At 33.2% G+C, this 20467-nt stretch overlaps 2 protein-coding genes across 5 annotated transcripts in view; one reads left to right on the top strand and one right to left on the bottom strand.

Annotated features, from left to right (window-relative positions):
* LOC105669971 (calcitonin receptor-like) overlaps positions 1-20467 on the top strand; it is a 111245-nt gene that overhangs the window by 6473 nt on the left and 84305 nt on the right. For all 3 annotated transcript variants that reach the window (XM_067349649.1, XM_067349647.1, XM_067349648.1), the window contains exons 2-3: positions 5799-5885; positions 11608-11725. In XM_067349649.1, the coding sequence (XP_067205750.1) occupies positions 5868-5885; positions 11608-11725 (136 nt within the window). In that variant the 5' untranslated portion in view covers positions 5799-5867. The remainder of the gene's footprint in view (positions 1-5798; positions 5886-11607; positions 11726-20467) is intronic.
* On the bottom strand, positions 12140-19548 carry LOC105667756 (UDP-glucosyltransferase 2). 2 transcript variants are annotated; one of them, XM_012359751.2, is made up of 6 exons: positions 19391-19548; positions 17863-18374; positions 15195-15614; positions 14030-14261; positions 13284-13512; positions 12140-12638 (listed from the first exon to the last, which is right to left on the bottom strand). In XM_012359751.2, exons 2-6 carry the CDS (start codon positions 18265-18267, stop codon positions 12341-12343), a joined length of 1584 nt encoding a protein of 527 aa, XP_012215174.1. In that variant the 5' UTR covers positions 18268-18374; positions 19391-19548; the 3' UTR covers positions 12140-12340. The 2 variants fall into 2 exon arrangements, with proteins under 2 accessions (XP_012215174.1, XP_067205744.1); XM_067349643.1 differs by lacking the exon at positions 19391-19548 and adding an exon at positions 19207-19225.

The following is a 20467-nucleotide window of genomic DNA, read 5'->3' as shown; positions in this document are numbered from 1 at the left end:
GTGATATGTTAAATTGTTTTTTTTTTTGCATTATAGGAATGCGTCTACATGCAAATGGAATAAATTATATAAAAATATTTTCTAAGAACTTAAAAAAGAATTTAAAGAACTTGAAGATGTTCAAAAACATTTTTTTGTTCGATAGAAAAACGAAATAAACATACAACAATTAAAAAACATATTTTGTAGAGTCGAAAATATTAACTGTGATATTTATCTTTGGTCATTATCTACACGAGTGCTTCTTTAAATTGCATTAAACGATTTCGATAATCCGCGTAATGAAAATATCGAAGTGCATTAACATTTCATCGGACATTCGTATCGCACCAATCACTTTTATGATCATGATTAATTTTTAATTAAACGATAGTGTCAACAAACAAACAATGCACAATTAATATTGCGTGCGACATGAACCGAATCGCAAATGCGTGTTTAATATTATTATAGTTTATAGCAAATAGTCGTCTCTCACCGTATGTGGCTTTTATGTGTGTCACATATGATATATATATCGCTAGAATTCCCCGAATGGACTCGATGTAGAGTAAATATGTATGAGACAGCATTCCACACAAATTGAGTTGCGATACGATTGTTGAGTGATACATGCATACCAGTGCATAGCTCCGATATGATTGTATGTCTCGAATATATTTTTGTGCGAATCGTATGAATCCGGTCGGATAGCTGTAGGGGATTTTTCTTGACCGCGCTCGTGTTTCGCACGAGAGCGAAAAATTCATAGTTTCACTCATCCTCGTGTCGGTGGTATTTTGCACAATGGCGTATTTCAACTATCGCGAACGGCAATGGGATCATTGTTATTGCCGCGATTATTTACAATTTATTGCATAACGAAAGGAAAAAAGAGAAGGGATAGCTCGATAGCTTTATCCTGCTATTTATACAGTAAATGGATGTGTATGAAGTTAGCCCCACACTTTAATAAAATTAAAATAATCGAAATTGTACTGCATTGTACTAGTTTTGTACCAAATTGTACCGTAGTTAATTTTTTGAAATCACGCGCGGATTTCCAAAAAATCGAAATTTTTGAATTTTTTGAGTAGCCCCACACTTTTCGAAAAATGATTTTTTCTCGACTGTACTACATTGTACTAGTTGTACCGAACATTGTACCGTTTGAAAAAAATTCCTAACAAATTTGGATTTTGAGAAAAACGAGAAAATCGAAAAATTTTGGACATTACGTAATTACGGCAAATCGGCTATTTTTTAAGATATCGAAACGCGGCCAACGGAGTTCGAAAGAGAATCGTTTGTACCGGTTTGTACCACTTTGAATTTCGTTTGTACCACAACCGGACCGGAAGTACCGAATTTTACAATTTTTAAATAAAAAAAAATTTCAAAAAAATTAGACTCGTTGGCCGCGTTTCGATATCTTAAAAAACAGCCGAGTTACCGTATTTACGTATTGTTAAAAATTGCAAAATTCAGTACTTCCGGTCCGGTTGAGGTGCAAACGAAATTCAAAGCGGTACAAACCGGTACAAACGATTCTCTTTCGAACCCCGTTGGCCGCGTTTTGATATCTTAAAAAACAGCCGAGTTACCGTATTTACGTATTGTTAAAAATTGCAAAATTCGGTACTTCCGGTCCGGTTGAGGTGCAAACGAAATTCAAAGCGGTACAAACCGGTACAAACGATTCTCTTTCAAACTCTGTTGGCCGCGTTTCGATATCTTAAAAAATAGCCGATTTGCCGTAATTACGTAATGTCCAAAATTTTTCGATTTTCTCGTTTTTCTCAAAATCCAAATTTGTTAGGAATTTTTTTCAAACGGTACAATGTTCGGTACAACTAGTACAATGTAGTACAGTCGAGAAAAAATCATTTTTCGAAAAGTGTGGGGCTACTCAAAAAATTCAAAAATTTCGATTTTTTGGAAATCCGCGCGTGATTTCAAAAAATTAACTACGGTACAATTTGGTACAAAACTAGTACAATGCAGTACAATTTCGATTATTTTAATTTTATTAAAGTGTGGGGCTAACTTCATACACATAGTAAATGGCGGAAAATTTTCATTATTTCACGTATTAACATCGTTATCGTTATTGTGGCGAGAATATCTCATACGAAAGGATGGAGTATACCGCTACTTCATTTAATTATGTATATTCTAAATAGCGAAATAAATTACCGCAAATACACACACGTAATTTATTAAATACGATAATCTTTATCGTGGCGATTATCTCTCATTTATCGTGCAAAAGAGAAGTGCTATGATTTCTTCTTGATGTTTATATTTTAAATGTATCAATTATTGCGAGTAATTAATGATTTTTACTACCGTAACGACCACTTTTAATTCATCGTATGAAAGAGAAGATCATTTATACTTTTTTTTGCTACATATATTTTATATAGTAAGATATTTCGGCCGAAAAGATTTATTTAATATATTTTTTTTCCATAATAAATTACGTTTTTTTGCGCCGATTGTATAAAATACTGAGCAATATACGTAACTCGAGCAATTTTCTCGTGCAGTTTGCGTAATTCTCGATATAGGCGTAGAAAAATTAATTTCATAAGAAGGCACTTTTGTTACCAAGATATTAACGGTACTGCCGTTTTCCATGACAGTATTCATTCGAGCGATAAACGAGAGGCATCTTTCCTTGACTTGCGAGCAACGTGAAGTAATTGCAGGAACGGGAGCTAGTGAATAGCGTAGAAACGCTCGTATCTTCTCGGCAAAGTGCCGAAGGGCTTCAGTTAGAGTAATTGTCATTCAAAGGAACTCGTTGCAGTTAGTTGCGGTTAGCCATGTACGGTGTGGACTTACGACCAGCTTTTGTAGCATATTGTTATAGAACATCCTGAATACGTCTTATATTGCGCCCACAGCAAATTCCTCCAACTAATTCAGAGCAGACCTTGCACGTTCATTTTATGGACGATCATAAATTGCATCGAGCTTTCAATATATTGCGATAGCTTAATCGCGAATGGAAATAAATTTCAATTAAGGTCAATCAGTCGAAATTTCTGTTGAAATAAAGAGAGATGAGTTAAGACGATTAAAAAAGCTCAGGTGATTTATTTGCGCTTTCGAAGTGCATCTTAATTCGCTTAAACCTTTCAACTTTCTTGAATCTCGAATAACTGCAACTATCGACGCCGCGCTATTGAAACAGCCGCCGTTTTTCTCACTTTGTCCTCTAATCCATTGAAAGGACTCTCTTCCGTGGCACTTTATAAATAAAACATCGTGGTAAACTTTGCGATACTTTTAGAAGGCGGTAAGATGGAACGTTCAGTATCGAGGATGACGCCAAGGAAAAGACGCAAATGCCTGGCGAAACGTGTAACTGTCGATGACGCTGCTTCTTGTCAAATAGAGATAAACGTGACGGCGCACAACCGGCGCCGTGGCCCATTTTGAATATTTGTGAATGGCGAACCATCGAACTAAAGACTGATACCGGTTATGAAAATAGCTCATCTCAATCGCCCACCGGCGATCCTTTCGGCTTCGCTCGTAGGCTTTGAGCAGTTTAACAGCATGCCTAATTTAATTTGCGTGTTTACATGGACTTCCGTGGATTTAACCGTGCGAGGGAGATCGATACCGATGGACCGCGCGCTTAGACTGGAATGATTTGTTGGCTAACTGCCATCGTCGTAAATTCTATTTTCATAAATATGCGCGACCAGATGCGTGGTGCGACGATTCGACCGTGAGATTCGCAATATGGCCTCGTCAAGCGGAAACGGAAAGAATAGGGAAACGCGACCCATGAATTTCTCGTGGAATTCTCCGCTAAAAGAGCTTTTTTCGGTTAACATAACCGTTGACTTGATTCTGACTTGCTGTTTCGCACAAAGAACCGTATATATATAGAGTGAAATGCCTGCAAAGAGAAAGAGAAAAATTAGAGAAATATCAGAAAGGATAAAAATTCGAGACACTGATTGTGAGACGTGATATTGGTGTTTTTTCAGAATTTCAGAATATGAAAACTCTGAAAGCGTGACAGTCGAGTAAATTAGATTTGTATTTTCAAAATTCATGTACAAAATATAAAATATAATCACAATGGAAAATGTAAAATTATTTAATTTAAAACATAACGGACGGATTATATTTTTTAATTCTTTTTTGACAATACGTCGGGGACAGAGTGGGATAATTTAAATTTTAAACGCTTCGACAATCAAAGGCCTCGTGCGAATTGCGTCACGCTGTTACGGCCGTCGTTGCATCCATGATTAATCAGAAGTTCAACGGCTGGTAATTTAATAAACGATTGAATGAAGGGTACTTTAGGGTTTCACGACGAATGCACGCGCGAACTCTGGGAACTCGCATATATTCATCGGTTTTGCCTTCACGCGTCTTATTCGGAAACACACGAACGCGGATACAGGATGCTGATATGTCGGTTACAGATAGATTTGTGTTGGAAAGTCGTGGACGATCGTTAATGCGTAGGAGCTGGCTGAGCGCCAGATAACACGCGGAAAGCCACAATCCCTCGCGCTTTGGTACGCGGCGAAATCAAAACGGGCTGCTGAATACCTGGAAACACGAACAGAATGTGTAATAGCTGTAGTAAGGGAAAATGTGCTGTGGAAATGTGCTGTAGAAAATTCATAGTATTTTAGGCGTTGTAAAGCATAAAGCATAAAAATGAAAATGTGCTCTTGGCAGAAATTGCATATTTTTCCCAAACCATCAAATGTTCTTCTGACCGCTTAAAATGAAAAATCAGAGTAAAAGTATTTGTGCGTTGTAGTTGTATTTATTTAGTTTATGTTAATTAAGAATATATGAGAGATTATTTTCATAATAATCGATTTTACTTTGCAAAATAAGTAGATAACGTCATATGTTCCGGACTTCTGATCTTGTTTTCGTGAGTTTCTTGGGACTTCGAAGAGTGCCACCGACTTGTCGATTAACGTCTTTCAACGACTTCGATAAGCTTCAACCATTAGCTCGTCGACGGAGTTGTCAGGAACAATCGGTCCCTCGGCGATCGGCGACGGCGTGTTATCAATCGCGTTGCTGACCTTCGCGATAGATCGCGCAGAATGGTTTCATCGAAGACTTACGATTAGTCTCGTTCTGCAGGAAAACGCTCTACCACCTGCTGATTTTAATAGAATGGAAATTGAATCGATTTGTCCCGATGTAGATACGGTGGCTTGTGGCAAATGGGAATAGTTGCGGGGGCGTGAAATTGGACGCGAAAATATCGGCTTGGTTTCGTAACGCGGGTAAAAATTAGGACAGATCGCCTTCGTCCCGCACATCGAATTTGAAAGAAGTATCCAACCCCGAGAAGTCGGTCCCTCTTAAAATAAATCCATGAAATATCTACGAACGTTACGTAATGCGTTCGCTCTTTTTCCACGAGTCGAGTCTATTGCGCTACATTTATCATTCCAGTCAGGCGTCATTAGGCCGTCATAAGCCGCTCTGCGCTGTTTTTTATTGTACACTCTGTATTTACATAATTTAAAAAAAAAATTTAATATAAATAGAAAGGGCTGTGAGTGTAAAAATGATAAATTTAATTTGTTTTTATTTGTTTTTAATAATATTTACTTGAGTAAAAATATAAATTAAATGTATTCTTCACATTCTTTTGTTTTGCAAGTTTCCTTGTGAATTGCAATCACAGTTTTTTAAAATAAAATATTTTAACATATGGAGTTTTAAGAATAAAAATATTCTCTCTCTCGTGAAATATAATTATGATTTCATGTCAAATTTTTAGATATTTTTAATATTTATTTCTGTTGTTTCAGGTCTGCTGACTTTCCTGACGTCTGCTGACATATTTGATTTATCCTTGTAACTTATCAATAACGTCAATCATGGAGACGCATACTGAGGTGAGTGAGTAATTCTCTAAAACATTTTCTCATTAATTTAAAAAAATTGTGGAACTGGAGCTTCGCGATGCGTGACACATGTTTTTATTCTCGCTTTTCTCCTACGTGGAAACATGTAAATTATCCAGACTTTAATATCGTAGAACGGGTATGATTTGTATTTACTGATTCATAAAATGCGAATAACTTTTGTTGGATCTTTATAGTCTTTGCTGCATTTTTTCACATGAACACGACAGTTTTTTATGAAAAATTTGATGAAAATTCCACTGGCGTGATTGAAATTTACAGAAAATGACATATTTCCAAGTATGTTATTGAAGAATTTTTATCAAAACTTGAAGTATCTGTGTTATTTGTGATGTAAAATTTAGTAGTCTGCTATTTTATTCTAGATGATATGGATTTCGAAAGACATATTTGTGTGGAATATTTAGAAAAGAATTCAAGGAATAAGAAAACTTCAGACAACATATGCTCATAAATCATCTTTTTATATAAGAGACACTTTATGTTCCGGCAATTTAAACAATTTACCAGCGGTTCTTTGTTCTCACGTTCTTTTGTAAACGAATCTCTGTAAGTTGGGTATTATTTGCGATCCTTTGTTTTATCCGTATTTAAATTTGTTAAACATTTCACAAAACACACACAGACAGTAGGAACGCGATGCTTAAAATGGACAACGTTTCAAAGTGCGGAGTAATAACATTTAATATTACGTTACAATTAAACAAAACTTCTTTTTGAATCTTTTTAAGATAACATTGACACGATCGTATAATAAAAATGTAATAGTATTATAATAAAAAGACCGCGGACATTTTTTTTTATTCGAATCTGATATTCCGAGGATTAAATTGTCGATAAATACTGTCTAGAGAAAGAAACTTTATCCGTTATTCATGTAAATTGGTAGGAGTTTTCTCTTAGGTTTTACTTAAGAGAGTTACGCGCCGTTACGCAGTTCCAATATCCGTAGCGCGCATGAATTCTTTTTTTATTAATATTCTATCGTTCCAACGACGTAATGAAACAGAAAATAATGCATTTATGTCAATGTATTTCGCCGTATCAAAATCGGCTTTCAGACTCGGTCGATTAACCGATATTCCGCCATCCCTCTATCAATCGGCGAGGTGAAATTCTCTCACGAACCCTCAAATCGATAGTACTCATCAATCAACAACTCGACAATGTAAGATCTTGGAAAACGACTGACAAGAAGAGCGGGACGCAAAGATAGGTCTGACGTTCCTATGAATGATAACGGAAGTCGAGTTATCGGTTACGTCAAGCTGTCGTTATACGTGTATATCATCTTTTTCGAAATAGTGCCCCTCGATCGTACAGATATTTATTTATATCGCGATCGCGTTGTTATGCAAATTACGCGCTGACGCAAGTATGACAGTTAAGGAATGCTCGCAAAAAGAAATGCAACTAGACCTGTGAACCAGTCCTCGTTGATATTAGTGACTGCATTTTAAAATTGCACAGACTGTTACGTTAAAAACATCTGTTGAATCGAATTATTGTTGAAATGACATGAGTTTATCTCTTTATAATTCAGTTGTTTTTTTTAAACCAATAAGTTAAACAGAAAAGCAAATCATGAAAACATTAGTTTAAGTGAACACCATTAATATTTTTGGAACATGTTTTTTTTTTACATTATAGTATAACATTGATAAATTGCTTACTTGTTTTACGACAATTATTTTTACTTTTTTTTTAATTTTTTAAAATGTTCGTAGAAAAATATATTGCTCCTGTGGAATAAAGAATTTAATTGAAACGTGACTCGAAATAATATTGGGACTAATTAATTCGAAATTTTACATAAAAAATCTTTGACTCTGTTAAGAAAATTAAAAATTTATTGAATTTAATTATAGAATGTTTATAGAAAATTTTCTGAATGCATTGAACTGGTATTATTTATTAAATAAGTATAAAATATATAAAAATAAAAAAATAAGTAAATTACAATATTGTTCGCATGGTTTCACATTTTAATTAATCTAGCATTGCTATGATTATTTATTTGCATATTTATTTATTTAGAAAATTTGGTTTAAAGCGGACTTTAAATTGGATTTTCACCTGTAAAGGAGGCAACTCTGGTGGAAAGCGATAAATCACGGTTATATACGGCTACATACGCGAATAAATCATGTATACAGTTTAGAACAATGATATACACTTTATTTCCCTTATTAAAGCAAGAGGATTTAGTGCTTAATATAAAATTGATCTATACTTTACTGCATTATGTTTTTATTATTCTGTAAACAGGAGATAAAAAAAAAACTATATTATCATATTTTTGCTATATATGGTTTTGCCTATGATTAACGCGTTATTTTTGTAATTTATCATGTGTTTCTTTTTAATTAATATAGCAAATAATTATATTAATGTCGAGTTTAACAGAAATGCAGCTATTTCGCGGAAGTTACATTACCGCAACTTGACGGTAACTTTGCGGGTGTGTCTTATATACATGTATCTGTATTATTACGAGCACATTTAGCGCTAAAAGCAACGGTCAATTTCAAGATGGTAATACTTGCCGTAGGAGCGTGCATGTACGCTACGTTATGCGTTGTCTATAAACTTAGACAGCACTAACATAAAATAAGAGCGTGATCTTTTAGAAACACGTGCCTCTATGTGCGTGCTGCAACAGCTTGTGACGCCTACTATTTACTAAACGTATTATCGTCATAAAAATGGTTCTGCGCATTGTAAAATTAGTTTGTTATTCACGAAACGTAAAAGAACATGAAGATCTATATTCGTATTACGCCGCAAAATGTTCTCTGATTATTAATTTTATATAATTATCTTAATTTGACTTATAATTTTCTAATAATATTATTGGGAAGACGAGAATCGGATAAGATTACGTCTTGCACGAAATGAAAATGGAAAATTCGTAATCGCTAAATAAGTTTGTTTGATACTCATACAAATAAAACTGGAAGTGTATCGGCTATATATAACACGAAATATACAACAGAAATATGGGTTAAGTGTCTTTTAAAAAAAAAAAGAATGTGACTCGCTCGGCATTACGTTAGCAGACAGCTGAGCCAGTGTTAAAATAGAAAAGCCTGTTCCATAATTCAGCATCGAAATCTTGTTACTCTTGGTTTTGATCTCGCTCAATTTTATTTTCGTTTTTCCTTTGGTTTCCAGTTATCATCTTCTTTCACCTATCACCGTTCATGCGCATAGTGCACTTTCAATCAGTGAATTCTGAACGGTGATATCCGTTTCCTAGTGCAGTAGGGAGATACTCTAGTAAAATGCAACAATTTGATTACAAATGACGCGATTACAAATGCTTGAACTTTTTTTTACAACTCGATTTCGCCGATGATGCTTAACGGATTTTTTGAAAACTTTCAACGAAACGCTTTTAACTGCTATGTAAAGGTACTTTCGCGCTCAATTGTTTTTCGGCCTGCGTTAAAACCATTAATGCACATTTACATCTTGTTTTACTTTGCAACAATTTTGACGCGAGTGGCGCGTTTTATGTTCCATAAATAGTATCTTGTTTCACTCGCGAATGGTGTGGAATTACTGCCGTAAAAATGCAGCAATCTGGACTATGCGTATACTTTTTTGGCGTGGCGTGAAATTTCAGTGAAATGTAAATGTGTGAATCTTCTGGCAATGTGGGCGCGTTTAATTGGATGTTAATTGGCGATTCGCTATTCACTAGGCTATTTGATTTAGGAAAGCCGTGTTACGTTTATCAGATGTGGGAAACGCCGATTTTTCGTGAATAATCGACATTTGTCATTTGTGTTTATCGAGCGCGGTTTGTAAATGGTTTACGGATGGCGTGCAATCAAACGTAGCGGTGAAACAAAAATCACGACGAAAATATATGTCTGCGGTAGACAGTTTGAGTTTTGTTTTCATAGTATTAATATATTTAATACTTTTATAATAAACTGTGTTTGTTTCTACAATAAAATAATTCCAATTGCAGTATATGTGGTTTCCAAAATTCAGTGATAGTTTATTAGTAACTTTTTCTAAAGAAATATATTCGGTTTTATTTCAATAAAAAAACTAATCACGCTTTAATGATATGTAAAATTGGAAATAAAAAAGCTTGATTTACTTTTATTTTCAATTAAATTGATTAAACTTAAAAATTAATTTCTATTTTACAAAATATTTGGTGAAATCGTATTGCGTAATTTTTTAAATGAAAATTTGTTTAATTTTTTAATTAATTTAATTACTCTGATTATATAGTTTGTATTTATAGTTCTATCTAGATAAAATAAATTGTGCGTTGCATAAATAAGCAAAGGCTTTTGTTAATCTAGATCTGCGCGCAATGTAATCCGTATGTGGCGTACAGGCGACACATGACATAACCGTACAAACTAACTAATTAATGAATAAGTGGAGTGCTGTTGGCTGAGTAATAAATGTACGCATTGCAAAGCCGATAATGCCTGTCAGCTGGGCATGCTTATTTACGATGTTCTGAAGCGTGCCAATGATACATTTTTATGTTGATTGCATCTCGAGCTATAACAATGTTAATAACTACATATGCAATATGAATTTTATCTTTTATTACAACAAAAGCGGAAATACAATCACATGCACAATATATAAAATTTATATGACATATATATTTTATTTTATTTTATCGTAAATCAATTCGAATGAATTTTATCCAAAAGTATAACTTTTTATTGTTTTATTCTGTTTTTTTTTAAATATGTATAAAAAGTAACGCGTATAATATTTTACAAAAATTATATAAATTATATTTAAATGTAAGTTTCTCGTTATAATTAATGTTCGAGTCGCTTCAATTAACATCGGGAATTTAGTACATGAGAATTATTCGTCCGACAAACTTTTGTGAGTCGCTGACATCGAGAATCGAACGCTTCTTCGTTTAGCATGCGTATAGCAAAATGACTTTGTCGTAAAACGCTCCGCTTCATTATTTCATGTCGCGACACCTCGACCGGATGCAATAACGTTCATTTCTATGTAATAAAGTTATTACGAGTTGCGTCGTAGTCCAATGAAGCGATTTCCTTCATAATGCATTGAAATTTCCAACAGCGTCGATTTATATCTATCTATTTCGCGAAGTTTCGCGGCAATCACGTTTCGAGCGACTAAATTGTGACAATGTCTTTTATCAATAATCGGCAAATTGTCGATGTTATAATAAATATTGTGCCGCAGAATAGATATAGTCGAGAGCGCGAGTGCAGAATACAGAAATAGCTTGGAATAACTGCATAAAATTTAAATTTTTAATCTTTATGGAAATATCGTGAAAGTAAAAGTCCAATTTAAATCCAAAGTTTTTAATGTATCTATCTTTTTATTTAATACATACAAGACTGTGCTATTTAAAAAAACTATTTTTAAAACTTATAATGAGTAATCTGTAATTTAAATGAATATTTTATTAAGTTAGAATTCGCTCAGGTAACATTTTTTCAAAATACTGCAGTAATAAGTAAGCGCTATGTCAAGTGTTAACGAAGGCTGCTTCGATAGTCTGTTTTTTTTTTTTTTTTTTTTTTAGGTGTAAGATCGTGACACATGCTAAGTAGCTGTACGTCACAGAATCGAGTCGTAGCATGTACTGGACATATATCACTCACCTTATTTTTGCCACTACAACTCATTAATATTCCGCACATTGTTTGTCGAACAGATGCCGGGAAATACAACGGTGGGTAGCATGCTACTCGAGGAAGAACTTCGTCGAATTCTGCTGGAACGCGAGCAGGAATGCATGAAACTGAAAGCCACGAATACGACCCCGCCGTCGGGTAAGTACTTTCGTGTTTGAAAATAAACGAAATCGACGAAGCAGAAGCAAAAGTGACGAGTAAGAGCTGCGCATAGAGCGCACGCAACACGTCTTTGTTGTATGCAACATGACTTATCATGAATTTGATCAGATCCATTCTGCTTCATTTTAATGTGTTCGATCGGTGAATGTCGAATGTGATATCTTAATATATCTAATTTTATTTAAATGGAACAAGTGATTATAAATATGTACAATAATTGTTGACGAATGGTAGAAACAAATTAAATTATTAACATCGCGCATACATGTGTGTGATGCATATAGGAAATACACATACACATGACACACACGATATACATGTATGCGATTATACATCACACGATAATTAATAGGAGCTAAATTATTCGTTACATCAAAATTCACACTCGTGTAATCGATTAAAAATGTATTTTACTAAAAAGGATATTTTGCAATATATACACATCAACATTTTCTTGATATATACAACATTGAGAAAACATTTTCTTTAGAAAATTTGTTTGCATTGGTATTTTCATAATTTTAAAGAATGAATAGTCTTAAATTGCGAATCTACTAAATGACTTGTAAAGTTCATTAAAGTTTCCTATCTTTATTTGTTTTTCTTCGATTTAATCGCTGCGTTGTCTTTCTTTGCACAAGCCCGCGATCCAAATACGAGCTTCTTCAACGTTCGGAGGATAAACAGTGCCAAATAAAGCACCACGATAATTACAAGAGAGATGAAGGCGTAAATGTCAAATAAATTCCGTTGCCACCAATGAAGACGAGTAACTGGTGATTTAAGCACGTTTCCGTATTTTGCGATGTATTCCACCCAAAATATAGATGTGTTCATGGCGCTTGATGGTCGATCGAGATACATCTTCGACAGCTTCTGTATATTTTTGCTGAAATGAATAAGGAAAAGTTAGAATATCGATATATCAAGTTTGGTGTTTACAAAAAGAACTGTCAAACCTAGGAAACTCGCTGTCGTTAATGTTTTTTGCCGTTTATGAAGATTTTTATTGCTGGATAACACGATAACGAGAAATTGGGATTTTTTTCAATCTTAGAAGTGCACGATCTATCTCACGTAGATTTTACATTTTTTTTTCTTTTTTATTCGTATTCGCCCAGTTAAAGCATTTTGATCTCATTCAGAGGTTTTTGTGCGTAGAATGGATGGATTCATGCAGATAGAACGGATGTGGAATTTAAAGTACATACCGATTGATTAGAGTTAATCCTCGATATGCATTGGAGAGTTAAGCAAGATTTGATTACAATAGAAAGCACACGCTCTGTTTATTCCGTTGTATAACTAATGGCAGATCGATACACAGGCTAATAAGATGTAAAGCAGTGGATCTCGATTTGGAAGTTATTTTTCAAACTTGTTTATACAACTCTTACGCCCCAATGCTAATTCTAATTCTAACTATATTTGCACTCGTATTTTATCCTCACGTTCAATATTATGATTTCATTAAACACATGATTAACAGGCAATTGTACAACGCTTAAGCATTTACAGTCTCAGATATACTCACCGATAAGAGGGATCCTTGAGAATGTTATTTAATGCCGAAGTTAATTTCTCCTCGGTAACATCGTCTATCGACTCGAGCGAAATAGCCACCTTCTTGTTGACATAATTCTGAATATTTACGCGTTGATCGCCAAATAAGGGAATACCGACCATAGGCACTCCGCAATAGATCGACTCCAATGTCCCCATAAGTCCACCGTGCGTAAGAAAACCGCGTACGTTTTTGTGTTCTGCAAAATTTACAGCAATGCGTTCTTTCAATATAAGAATATTCCGATTGGATTTAACAAATATACAATGTACAGAATTAGCGACAGATTTATTTAAAAGAATTTTTGCGTATAAAAAAATAATCAGTTTTATAATTGATATTTCCGAAAAACTGCTTTACGGTTTTGTGTAACGCTTAAGCATCTACATTTATTTTGCGTATTTAAATATTTTGAGAAATTGATATCACGACACGTTCTTTTGACTTTAAACGTTAATTTTGGACGCTAGCAATTTTTTTTGTATGCACGTGATAAAAATAGCTTACTTCTTTTCAACTAAAAACATTTTTCAACTAATGTAAATGGTTCAGTTCTAAAGTTTTGAACAATTATTTAATTGATATGTAAATGCTACAGCAAAACCTGCAGATTTTTGTCGCATACAAATGATTCTGATATACGATTATTATGAAGGTAGCAGATCTATCATTTTGACGTGTAACCGATTGAGCGTAATTACATTCTGATTACGTACTGAGAACGGTGATCTGCGGGAACCAAGATTGCGTCATGACGTTCTTCGGTAATCCTGGCGGGAGCTCTTCTTTTTTTGCAATTTTTATCAGCACACGGGTCGGTGCGATTTTCTCGAAAGACGTGTAAAACGTTTTTAACAGTTCTTTAGAGAATGTTTCGATTCTTACCATAGAACCGAACGTAAAATAGATACAACCATCCTTGCTTTCATCCAACCATTTTTGCACTTCCTATATACAAAATTTTTTAGAATAAACAATTTGCGATAAGTAATTCCTCTGGTCTTACTGGATACTTAAAAATATAACACGATGTTTCTAAATGTATAATAGATTCAATAAAAGCCAGTCTTTAAAATGCTACATTTCGAGACAAATTTGGAAAAAAATGGATAGTTTATTGAATTATGAAGTATACGATAAAAGCATAATTTTTTTATCTTTGCCATAATTGCTACGCGCATATTCATATGATAATATAATTATGATTATTTTTCAAGAAAGATCTAGATTTTCGTCACGTTAGTACACGATAGAAATATTGCCAACAAATAGTTGACGATGATACAGCTATTCTTTATTTTGATTCCGTGTTTTGATTCTAATGTCGACAAATCGACCGATGCTTTTTGTTTTCTTCCTTGCTTAATAGACGTCAGCATAAAATGCTTTGAAATCGTTTGTCAAAAAGTAAAATTGTCGACTTCTGTTCGAATTTTAAATAATTTTTAATATTAGTAAAATATCGAAAATATTTAACTATTTTAATCAAAATTTTATGGCAAACATAAACAACTTGTTTGTTACGAATGCGCAGATCAGAAATAAATATTGTATTTAATAAAAGTATATTTTATCTTTTATATATATTTTGCTTTTGAATGTATAAAATATAAATTTGGGTTTTTCCATGATCAATTTTATATTGTATTTATTTAAATAATAAATTTTGTGTTTTTTGCAAAACAATTTTTTTACTTGTAGTTGTCCCCTTATTTCTTATTCAATTTTTAACGAAGAGAAAAGATAAATATTAGAATTATATTTATAACCAAAAATTGGAATACAAATTTGTCTCGATGGCAATTAAATATTATTGTATCCAGAAAGAGAACAAACATGCGTTCTGAATAATTGGGAAAAGCAATTTTCGTGCAAACATACCGGTGATAGCGGATCGTCATCGTCTTTGAGATGTAAACCGCCAACCTCGATCACGCCAGTGGTCATCGGTCTGATTCCGTTTATGGAGTGATGAGAGTTGACTAGATACAACGATACGTCACTGTACAAGTCCATAATGTGCGGCACATCTATGCCGAAGTGCTTCTTCACTAATTCTAGCTGGGAGTTGGTGTAATAATGCATTTGCCAAGTGATGTAATTTGTCAGCAGGAAGTTCAATAGACGTTCCTTGAAATTCATATTTTGATCGTATGTCGAGAACAAGCTGGGGACGAAGGTAGGACTCATGGGATTACCGGCCATTTCGTTGAGCCAGTCGTGAAAAACACTCGACACCATGCCGATTACGGGGACGTTGAGATGACGACCGAAGGCCAGGTAGCATGGTGCCGCGAACAGCTGCGCACAATATCAGTCGATCGATCAATTATTCGCATTCGGCGTGTTACATCTTATAATTACACTCGCGGTATTGCATGCGGATACTCGTGATATTGCAAGTCATATATTTGTTTCACGGTTGCAAAGACACGCGGTTGTGCATAGGTCACGGTCATTTAACAATATACTAATCATTAAGCTACAACTCGGACCTTGATGCGGCGTCACCTCGAGGTAGCACTCGATAGAGACGAGAAATGATCATCCATTAAAGCACATAGTACGTAACAACGAGAAAAATAGATATGACCATCAAAATATGAATTGCATCATCTAGTGATTGAGTAATGCCATTCGTTTGTGTTAATTATGTGCTTTGAGAGAAACTTTATATAAAAAATATTCTCAATAATACGTATTTTTTTAAATCGAATATAACTTTACACATAATAAAATTAGATTTTTCACGATTAACGCTTAGTTCATTTTTTATACAATTTATCGATGCATTTCATATAATAAATAAAAACTCGTTAGAGCTTCTAAACACTTCGATACGCGTTGAATGAAGCAAATTGAATAACGCAACAAGTATCATACAGTTCTCTCTCTTCGCATCGACATTCAAACGCTGTCGCTTTATCATATCGAGTGTAGCAATTTCACATGTCATTACGTCTGTTCGTTACAGTTGCATCTTCCGTTTTGTTTCATTCTTCATTAACTCCACAAAGCCTGAATTTATAACAATTCCATTTTAAACGTAAAAGGTGCAAGTTGTTGCAGTTAGAGCGAATAAACGTTTAATAAGAATCATTACTATTCTTATTATTGTAATATTTAACTTGATTCATTACATTGCTATTTAATGAATATATGGATAATTAAGTTAAACAATATATAAATTAACTGATTATAATTTTCAATTTTATTTATCAATTAATTAATCTTTAAATCAAGGTTGGATTTAATTAATCCGTTCAATTAACGATTTAATAAATTTATAGAGCTTTTCTGTGATATATTTGTTATTCTAATGATAATAATGTGATGCGAGATACAATATTTGCTTGCACATATTTATATTTTTATTATATTATTTTCATCAGTATCATAAATCATATTTCAATGTCTACCGTTCTTGCTTCACAAAATTGGCATCTAGAATTATGTGATTATATATAGCTGACTCACTCTTGTTATATAACTGCATCGCAAAATTTCAGAATTTATCAGTCAAGTCGAATAGCGTCACTTTGTTAGCATAGAATAATCATTATAATCGTGCAAAAAGTATTTGGCGCGAAAAATGTATAGTCATGAAAAGATTATAAGTATAACCAAGACTTGAAAACAACCTAAAAATAGCCTTGCAAAATCGCCAGTTTTGATATAACACTGTTCGATATAACATGTGTTCCAATATTCATCAGGTATTGCAAGAGACCACTCAAATTTAATGGCTTTACTATTATGGCCTCGATATTATTATGATTATTGAGATAATGAGTCAGGGATTTTGCCGTCAAGAATTGCTTCTCGCTATTAAAGCGTTGCAACTTTAATAAAATTTAATGCTATATTGTTTTCAGCGAGTAATGAATATTTAATAATTAACGACTTGCCATGTTACAGAATATAGAACGAGTCAGTTAATTAAACATCTCGTTAAAAGCAGTAATAATTTTGGCTTAATTAAATAATGTTTGCTTTTAATCTAACCACGTTTTTATTAACTTTGTTATATCTACACATTGTGTTAAATAAAGTTTTCGCGTTTTACACAATTTATTCGCGATGTTAAGTTTTGTGAACTTTATGTTACTTGTGTATTGCTGCTCATTTTATCTTATCTCACGATAAATTATTAATCTTATCGATAATTTAAGTTAATTGCCAACCATTTTTTTTCGTTTCAAGTAAATTTCTGTCTTTTCTAAACTTTTAGTTAAAAGAAATAATGCAGAATATTTGTAACGTAAAAATTGAGTAATAGGACAATTGTTAGACATTCTTAAGTATAAATTAAAATATATATTTTCACGAAGTGTTATACTATTTTTGTCTAGATATATTTTGATATATTTAGATTATATATTTAAATGATAGATTTTTTAACTAAATAGGACAATTATCTGTTTTTTAGAAAAAGTTAAGTTCCAGAAGTGAATAATTAATGTCAACGTATGCATATAGAAATTTTCTTATCAATTACATGCAAGGATGAACACACACGTGTCCATATTTGAGAGAGTATCGATCTTACCTCCGTAATAACGAGATCGTAGGGGGGATCTTGCGGCGGGTTCTCGATCAGGTCTTGCAGTTTCGGATGACCTAGCAGTTTGCATATCCGCATTCCGGCTATTTCAGCTAATGACTCCATAGACAAGGCGCCAAATCTTTGGATATCCACTGCAGTGAGATTATTTATAACGGCGTCGACGCTGCCTTTTAGACTAATTTCCCTCATATTTGGTATCGGCGTCTTTTGTGGGAAATGTGTGACTACATCGACCTGATGGCCGCGTCTCGCCAAGCCTTTCATCAGCTCTTCCATCATGACCCAATGACTCTTTCCATTGAGCGGGAATACACCGAGAATCCGGTAACCATTAACGACTTGGTCGCATGCCAAAATCGCGAGGAGAACCGATAGTAACACCTTCATTCTGATTTACTGTCAATATGTGTTACATCCGATAGCGTTTGGCACGTTATGTAATCTCTGATGTGCGTTGCAGCCAGCTACTGTCCAATTATGAAGTGATAATGTATCTGAAGAGGCATCAAGTTGAAAAAATATGACATATTATTTCTACATTGTTGCGATATGATGGAGATAAGAAGATAAGAATGTTTACACGTGCACAACTTTGGTTTCAAAAATAATGCTGACCAAATCTTTTTTTCGAAATTAATAAATCAATATAAATATTTATATGTTAATTTTAGCGTTATAACAACTCACATAGTGACAACTTGTTGTTTGAAACATTTTCAATAATTATGCTCAGAGTTAATTATTAATAATATTCATGAAAATGAAATAACTTTAACAACACGCTCGAACTTAGATTATTATAAATTATACTTTTTTTTCAATATCTAAAAATCTCTTTAATTCTGAAAGGTAAATTAACGAGATTTGTGTTATTTAAATGAAAATTAATATAATTTATACGAATTAATATGTGTATTATGTAACAATTACATTACATAATTTCCATTCAAGTAATATGTGTTAATTGTTTTCAATATTTTGGTCTTATACACCAAATTTGCGACTCATATATATCAAATCAATTTCTCGCCTGATTTGTAATAATCGTATTATAGGTATCGGTTTTCAGTTTGTTGCATTTGAATAAAATATATTTCGTGTTGCGCGGTTATAGGTTATAGTCTTATCATATGGTAGGGCACACAGTTATATACACATCACAGATTCATTGCATTGCGATTTAACGTATAAGCATATAAAAGAGAATGGCGCAAAGATAATAATACACATATAATTCGGAAGTTCACAAATAGAATTATTTTTGGACATAAATATTAAACTTCAATTCCGGATAATGTTTGTAGTATAAATAATAGTTTTCATTACCGTTCTGAAAAATCTTGATGCAAAATTCCTGCTTATTATCCGTGTATAATTTTGCGATACAGTATCGTGCAAGCAACGTATTTTAACAAATACGTCGATTTTATTAAATTTATGCAATATCGCGGATAACACGTGGCACTTATAACTTATGATAATGATAAAAACAGTCGTTGTTCGTACTCACTGTTCAATAACACGATGACTGTGTAGTATGTACATCAGCTGATGAAAGAGACGAACTAACAAGATGTCGTTCGTTGTCCAAGGTCTTGTAGAGACTCTTTCACAGGCAGTCAGTCAATTTAAACATACTGACCCTTCTCCTTCCAGAGATTTCTAGATAATAAACGCGATGAATGGTGGTGGAAGACCGGTCTACGCCAGCGCGTTTGAAGTGATAAACTTGATTTTCTTCATCACTTGAAAAGTTTATTTCAAAATTTATACACATTTCAAAATGCGAAATTTTACTTTACTTTTTTGCGATTTTATTAAATTTTTAGTAATATAACTTTTTATAAATAATATTATTTAAATATCATTTATATTTGGTATAATTTATAAAGTAAGCAAGAAATAAGTAGAGTGTTAATTATAATTAACAAAATTTGAAATAGGAGGATCAAGGGCTGAAAGCAAGATTTTAGTTGCCAAAAGTTCTTCTTTTATTCTTGATATAGAAAATTATAAATGTGACTGTCACTCGACAAACTTATGTATCACGAGTGACTGTCACTCGACAGTCACTCGTGATACATAAGTTTGTCAACTTCAAAAATTAAGATGTTCACAACCTTTTAATGTTATTTGACGTAATGATTGCTGTCCGACGAACATGATTTTTCTTTTTCTTTTACGATGATAAGTTATTAGACTGCTTGTACTTGATGTACTGAAGATTGTCGAAACATTGATCGAAACGTTTATAATTTTCTATCTATATCAAGAATAAAAGAAGAACTTTTGGCAAGATCTTGCTTTGGGCCCTTAATCCTTCTATTTCAAATTTTGTTAATTGAATGTAGGCTGAAACGTGGATGAAAATCATTTTTATATTTTGTTAATTATAATTATTTTTGTGTATTTACAACAAAGTAGCTAAGCGTTAAAGTTCTATTAAAATAAAACTTATTTGGATTATTAATTGACAGTTAAATTTAATTATTTCTTTAATTTTTAATTAAAAAAATTTTTATTTTATTACAAGAAATTACGGATTGATAAAAGTTTCGTAATATTTTTGTTTTCGAATTATCTGATC

This window comes from Linepithema humile, chromosome 2 (genome assembly GCF_040581485.1).
Source record: "Linepithema humile isolate Giens D197 chromosome 2, Lhum_UNIL_v1.0, whole genome shotgun sequence".
In the NCBI taxonomy this organism is placed as follows: domain Eukaryota; kingdom Metazoa; phylum Arthropoda; class Insecta; order Hymenoptera; family Formicidae; genus Linepithema; species Linepithema humile.
This window is presented reverse-complemented; position numbering and strand designations above follow the sequence as displayed.